The 7355-nt window shown below is 35.6% G+C and overlaps 2 protein-coding genes across 6 annotated transcripts in view; both read right to left on the bottom strand.

Annotated features, from left to right (window-relative positions):
* Positions 1-219: 219 nt before the first annotated feature.
* The window catches only part of NFU1 (NFU1 iron-sulfur cluster scaffold), a 28414-nt gene continuing 21278 nt past the window's right edge, over positions 220-7355 (bottom strand). For 3 of the 5 annotated variants that reach the window (XM_036872680.1, XM_036872678.1, XM_036872679.1), the window contains exons 7-8: positions 2768-2942; positions 252-411 (exon numbers count right to left, since the gene is read on the bottom strand). In XM_036872680.1, the coding sequence (XP_036728575.1) occupies positions 367-411; positions 2768-2942 (220 nt within the window). In that variant the 3' untranslated portion in view covers positions 252-366. Of the gene's footprint in view, positions 412-2767; positions 2943-7355 lie in introns of all 5 variants that reach the window. The other 2 variants (XM_036872677.1, XM_036872681.1) reach the window with 2 other exon arrangements.
* LOC118906272 (intraflagellar transport protein 81 homolog) lies at positions 3799-5646 on the bottom strand. The gene is made up of 2 exons (XM_036873731.1): positions 4423-5646; positions 3799-3828 (listed from the first exon to the last, which is right to left on the bottom strand). The coding sequence occupies exons 1-2, from the start codon at positions 5614-5616 to the stop codon at positions 3799-3801; spliced, it is 1224 nt and encodes a 407-aa protein (XP_036729626.1). The 5' UTR covers positions 5617-5646.

Here is a 7355-nt window from a genome sequence, read left to right as displayed (position 1 = left end):
AAAAGCTTAGCCATTTTAGAATATCTTAAAAAAATTCTCCCTATTTACTTCTGTATTAAAAAAGTAAATAAATTAGATTGGGGGGATGTATTTTAAACTGCTTCACATATTATGCAAAGAAGGAACCATGAGAAATGAAGAACAAAAATAAAAATATCCCTGGATAAAATCCATGTGTGCAGAAGATGATTCAGGATGTTATAAATAACTCATATGAGGTAAAGCAAACATGCAATATTTATATATCATTCTCTGAAGAAAGGGTATATTTTATTAATCCTCAAGTTCCTTAGCAGATTAATAATAAAAGCTTAGTATATGTATCAACAAGTCCAACTGCTGGGCCCAAAGAAAACTCAAATTAATTTAAGGTGAGTTTGCTTCTTTTTCATCTGATTCATCATCCATAACCTAAAACAAAAAAACAAAGAGAACTTAAGAATTAAGGATTAGAAATTGCTATTTTCCTGATTTTAATATTACTTGCTTACCTGAAATACTCTAATCTATAACAATGCGTGCCAATCCAATAAGAATAAATCTACCAACAGCCCCCAAAGCACAAGGTTTGCATCATAACCTGATATTCTAACAACATAAAAGCAAACTGAATATTAGCAAGTTAAATAAAACATTGGTCTCTTTTCCTTGTCCCAAAGGAGGCTTTCAATAGCAGAGTCTCAGCTGGACAGAGAAGACTATAATGATAACTGGTATTTCCTAGCTGTATGACTAATATATATAACTGATGTTTTTGCTTCTTTTTCCAAAAGCATCTCATTTCCTTAAATACATTCTAGGGAGCTATACCAAATTGTTATTGTAAAAATACATATTAGAAAAATGAATCCCTAAAAAAGGTAAAGAAACAAAATATACTAGCAACTAATTATTTTGGTCTTACTGACATAAAAGTTCATTTTAAACCTTAGAAGAATGTGAAGATTCTCATTTCAAGTAAGTTAAGAAAGATACTAATGAATACTTGAAGAAAAAAAAGAAAGGATTAGTATCTTTTCATGAGTTAATATTTTACTCAGATACTAAAAACCAACTCCTTTGGAAAGGAAAAGAGTTATATAAACCTAAGACTATTTTTTCTCTTCACCATACCTACTATAATTAAATGCCAATTCAGGTTTATAATCCAACTGCCAATTCATCACCCCACCCTGGACAAGTGAATAAAAACCTTCCTTTGTCAATCGACCAAAGTGTTAACTACTGTAATTTTTTAAAAAGGCATGTAGAGGGGCTTTCCTGGTGGTGCAGTGGTTAAAAATCCGCCTGCCAATGCAGGGGACATGGGTTCAAGCCCTGGTCCGGGAAGATCCCACATGCCGTGGAGCAACTAAGCCCGTGCACCACAACTACTGAGGCTGCACTCCAGAGCCCGTGCTCTGCAACAAAAGAAGCCACCGCAATGAGAAGCCCAGGCACCACAACGAAGAGTAGCCCCGCTCACCGCAACTAGAGAAAGCCTGTGAGCAGCAACGAAGACCCAACGCAGCCAAAAAACAATAAGTAAAATAAATAAATTTATATAAAAAAAGGCATATAGAGGAAAATGGAACAAAAATTAATTTTAAAAAAATCCAGATGAATCTGGTTCTGATCTGAAACAATCAATGGAAAAACAATTCCCTCATAGTTTCTTCTGGGCTGAGTAAAAAATGGATATTTACTTCCAAGGAATTGATATTTTTATATCCAATCTCAGCAGCACCCAATCCAAAAAATTTTGTCAATCAACTTCTATTTTAGGCAAAAATGTTCCTAAATTTTTAATGTTTCTAAACATTTATTTAATACAAACTATGTAAACAACACACAAGGCTAAGTGTTGAAGAACACAAAGACCTAGATACGATTACAAACCTCTCAAGGAAATTACCCCTGAACAGAAAGCTGAAACAGACACACAGAAGCTTTGCACAGAAGTACAGCTTAATTCCAAGTGAAGGACTGATAAGAACTTCAAAGAGGAGACAGCATGTATTGTACCAAAAGGACAGTTTTAAATACTACCCAGAGATGAGTGAGTCTCACAGGAGCTGAGAGGAGATGATGCCCTCTCCTTAAAGTCACAGAATTACCTGAAGAGTTTTTTCAAATTTCTAATTTCCATACGCTCTTTCCTTACTTGATAATCTCTCTCCATAAGGCCATGCCTCTTGTTTCAGAATTACTGCAGTGAAGGTCACTATCACTGCTGAGAAAGTACTGTACTATAGTCCTTAGATATCTTGGGGCAGAAAAAATGTTGACATCAGGCTATAGATAAAGCTCTATTACTCTACTAAGTAGTCTGTTTTACTGTACAACAAAGTATGATTTCTTGATGAGCTTCTTGCCTGCACATTTAAGAACAAGAAGTGTTTAAATACGAAGTAGTGGAGCTGTTCCACTAAAGACTTCTAAACCTCATCTATAAAATTTCATCATGTTTTGAATCCCCTTTTCATAACTTTTCTAGAGCAGCAGTATGCCCTCTGAGCCTGTTTCCCATGTACAAAATGGAAATGACTTACTTAATATTATTACACTGCGTTGTTAGAAGATAAATGAGGTAATACTTGTAAAAACGCTGGGCACATAGTAGGTAATTCATAATACTAAAGTTAATTCTTAAATAAGGAGCCTGCAAGTCTGATAACAATGGTAACACGACGATATAGCCCTGGAAGAAAATGTCAGGTCATGAATTTTTCTTTCCAAAAAATTCATTTTAATATTAAACCTAAACTGTCATACAATATTGGCATACCTGTTCTACACCTTCTACTTCTGGAATATAAAACTGCAGCATGTTCTGAATTCCATTTTTCAGAGTAATGATTGAACTGGGGCAGCTGGTACAAGAACCTTGGAGTTTCAGCTGTACAATGCCATCTTCAAAGCCTTTGTAGATTACATCTCCTCCATCTTCCTGCACAGTTGGCCTGTAGCCATAGAATATTTGTGATATATTTAAAATAATAGCAGTTTTTGTCAAAAAAATTTAATACAACTCAGAGCTTAGACTTTATATTAATAAATGCACAAAGTTAGAGCTACTTTTATAATCAAGAACAGTAACTGCAGCTAGTCTCATTTGTAATTTTTTTTAACTTTCAGATAAAATGCCAAAACTCATTCATACAAATACTTTATCTGCTTATTACATTTTAATCTTGCTTATTAATAATCTTTCTAAGCATTTAAGATTTCAAATTTCCTAAAAATTATACTGATTACCTAAGATATACTCATTCACTTCTTTTAAGTGAACAGAGTGAGACGGACATGTGCTGGCTTTTTTTTTTTCTAGTTAAACTTTTCATTGAAATATAAATACAGAAAAATGCATAAATCATGTATGATCAGTTCAGTGAATTTTCACAAAGTGAACATACATTTGTTCTAGACCAAGAAACAGAACACTACAACCCCAAAAGTTCCCCCGTTCTTCCTCCTAATCACTCCTCCCAACCAATGGTAACCATTATCCTCCCTGCTATCACCACTGATTAATTCTGCCTATTTTTTAACTTTATAATTTATAAATTCCATTTAGAAAACACAAAGTATTAACTCTTTTTTAATCTGGCTTCTTTTGCTCTGTGTGAGATTAATCTACATTGTGGCATATAGTAATAGTTCATTCAATCTCACTGCTGCACAGTATTTCATTAAGTGAATATACCAGAATTTATCCATTTTATTGTTGATGGACATTTGGGTTAACAGCAGTTTTTGGCTTTTACAAATAGTGCAGCTGTGGAGATTCTTGCAAATGTCCTTTGGTATACATATATATTACAGCTGGGAATGTACCTGAGAGTAGAACTGCTCATCAAGAATAGGCATATGTTCAGATTTAGTAGATACTGCCAAATAGTTTCCCAAAGTTATGTAAACTTATATTCCCACCAGCAGTACATGAGAATTCCTGTTGCTCCACACATCCTTACCACCAATTGATGCTGTCAATCTTAATAATTTTAACCATTCCAGTGGATCTGCAGTGGTATTTCATTGTAGTTTTAATTTGAATATTCATAATGACTAATGAGGATGAGCACTTTTTCATGTTTAGTGGTCATTTGGTTATTGTCTTTTTTTGGGGGGGGCGGTTTGGTTTTTTAAAAATAAATTTATTTTATTTATTTATTTTTGGCTGCGTTGGGTCTTCGTTGCTGTATGCGGGCTTTCTCTACTTGTGGCGAGCGGGGGCTACTCTTCGTTGTGGTGCACGGACTTCTCATTGCGGTGGCTTCTCTTGTTGTGGAGCACGGGCTCTAGGCGTGTGGGCTTCAGTAGTTGTGGCACGTGGGCTCAGTATTTGTGGCTCACGGGCTCTAGAGCGCAGGCTCAGTAGTTGTGGCGCACGGGCTTAGGTGCTCCACAGCATGTGGGATCTTCCTGGACCAGGGCTCGAACCTGTGTCCCTTCATCTCCCTTGAAAAATTCGGTGCCATCAAATTCACGGGTCTGATTTGTCTTCACTGACACTTCTCTCTCTAAGTTGGCTAACTTCTCCTTTGCCTCCTGAAGTTCCTCAGCTTTGGCTTCTTTTTTACGAGAAACGATGGATGCCTGTTGCCTATATAGTGACAGTTTGCCTTCAATTGGCTCATTTCTCATCATTTTCTTTTCAATCAGCTGACTGATCTGTGTGTTCATTTCATTTATTTTAGATTCAAGTTCAAGAAGATCAGAATGACCCATAGCAGGCTCTGAAACCACTTTCTGTAAAAAATGCAATTCTTTTTTCTTGTTCTCTAATTCTTTAGGAAATTTTTCAGTTACCATATATGAATTAAACTTTATCTCCTCCTCTAGCCTCTTCATTAAACTTTCAGGCTTCGCATCTGCTGTTGCATGGCGCATACTTTTCAACTGGTTTTGTATTCTTTGCAGTCTCTGCACTGCATGAAATAGCTGATTCTTTTGTCCCTGTTTCTGTTGTGCAAGAAATTCTCTCTCTTTCTCAACTCGAAGTTGCCTTGCTATTTTAAGCATCCATTGATGATTCTGAACTGTCTCCACCCTTTTCTTCAAACGTTCAACTCTCTTAATGAGCTGATCCTTTTCTTCCTCCATTGCACTGACATCCCTTCTTATTTCTGCTGTAGAAAATCCAGATGTCTTGAGCTGCTCACATTCTTTATGCAAAGTTTTAAAGGCTTCCATCAAATCTTCATACTGTTTATTGGTATCGGCCACGGTTTCATCCTGAAGAAACTCACTTGGTACTTCAAGTTTTATTAAAAAATGAGCTAAATATGCTCTTTTCTTCAGTTCATTAGTTCTCTGAAGAAGCCAGTGGAGCACTGGGTAAATTACAGGTTTACTTCCAATCACCAGACACTGACGAAAGTTACTCATGTCCATGGCATTTCCTGGAGGTTTGTATTTAAGGATACCAAGAAGGTTCAACATCCTTTTGGCTGTCTGCTCTGGCATCTCCTCTCTGATATCAACAACTTGCTTTGGGTCAATCTCAGCCAGAACATCACTGAGAACTTGTAATAGTTGCATTGGCTCCAGGGAATCAAATGTGATTAAGTTACAGTTCTTCCTAAAAGGCTCCTTATTGAGATTGTCCACGATGAATTTGATTTGATCACTCATAATTAGGTCTTATAATTTAAACTCAAATTCTCCTCACGAAACCACTTCCCTCCCCAGGAGGCATCTGGGCTCTAGTCGGTTATTGTCTTTTGTGAATTACTACCCCAGTGTTTTTGTGAAGAGACTGCTCCAGTCTCTATTTGTTTGTCTTTTTCTTAACAACTTGTAAGAGATTTTAAGTATATTCTGCCATATATATAAATATCTTCTAATCTGTGCTTTGCTTCTTCACTGTAAATGATGCCTTTTGATGAAGAAGTCACAATTTTATTATAGTCCAATTTATATGTCTTTCCCTTAGTTTGTCTTGTCAAAAAAAAATTTGCCTACCCAAAGGTCATGCAGATGTTCTATTTTAAATTTCCTTTGTGATTTCTTTGTTGACCATGGGTCTTTCTGAAGACCACTGTTTAGTTTCCAAATACATAGAGATTCTGTAGATACCTTTTTGGAAATTGAAATCTAGCTTATCTCACTGTAGAAAACAATATTCTCAATGATTTCAATCCTTAAAATTTGTTCAGCGTTGCTTTATGATTCAGAATACAGCCTATTTTAGTAAATCTTCCATGTACACTTGAAGAAAATAAATATTTTGTTCTTGTTGGGTGCAATGTCCTATGTGTGTCAATTTAGTCAACTTTGTTAATCATGTGTATAACTCTCATATCAACTCATCATTTTATATGTTTGCTATATTTGTTATTGAGAGGGATGTGTTGGTCTCCCATTGTAATTGTAGATTATCTAATTCTCCTTTTAGTTCTCTCAAATAGTCTTCATTTATTTTGAAGCTGTTATTAGATGTATACGAGTTTAAAATTGGTATATATTCCTCATAGAAATTACCCTTTTATTATTATGAAAGATTTCTCTTTATTGCTAGTAATATCTTTAGCTATAAAGTATATTTTGTCTGATATCTGTAATAACTACATCAGCTTTCTCTTATTCATTTTTTGCATGCTATATATTTCTCCATCTTTTTACTTTCAACTTTTCTGTGTCCTTATATTTAAGGTGTATACCTCTTATAAGCAGCATATAGGTTTTTTTTAATAGCCAATCTGACAATCTTATTTTGTTAATCAACCTACATACATTAAAATATAACTACTAATATGTTTGGGTTTATAGTACCATCTTATTATTTATCATTTTGCATTACTTTGGATTAAACAAGTATTGTTTTTATTTATTTATTTATTTATTTATTTGGGTGCGCTGGGTCTTAGTTGTGGCAGGCAGGCTCCTTAGTTGCAGCTCGCGGGCTCCTTAGTTGTGGCTTGCTGGCTCCTTGGCTGCTGCTGGCAGCCTCCTTAGTTGTGGCAGGCGGGCTCCTTAGATGCGGCTCGCCAGCTTCTTATTTGCAGCTTGCTGGCTCCTTAGTTGTGGCACGTGAACTTTTAGTTGCGGCATGAGAACTCTTAGTTGCGGCACGCATGTGGGATCTAGTTCCCTGACCAGGGATCGAACCCAGGCCTCCTGCTTTGTAAGGGTGGAGTCTTAACCACAGTGCCACCAGGGAAGTCCCCATATTGTTTTTTATTATTCCATTTTCCCCTTCTATTGGCTTGGTTATACACAGTCTTTTACTATTGATTTAGTGTTTATTACACAAGATGCCTATTTGATTTCTTAGACTCTAATATAAATTAGTACTTTTATCAATTCCCAGATAATGCCAAGAATGAAGAACACTTACTCTTTTTTTTAATTATTTTTTTAAAAGATTTTTT

Source organism: Balaenoptera musculus, chromosome 13, assembly GCF_009873245.2.
Source record: "Balaenoptera musculus isolate JJ_BM4_2016_0621 chromosome 13, mBalMus1.pri.v3, whole genome shotgun sequence".
In the NCBI taxonomy this organism is placed as follows: Eukaryota; Metazoa; Chordata; class Mammalia; order Artiodactyla; family Balaenopteridae; genus Balaenoptera; species Balaenoptera musculus.
Note: the sequence above shows the minus strand (reverse complement) of the source record. Positions and strands in the feature narration are given on the sequence as shown.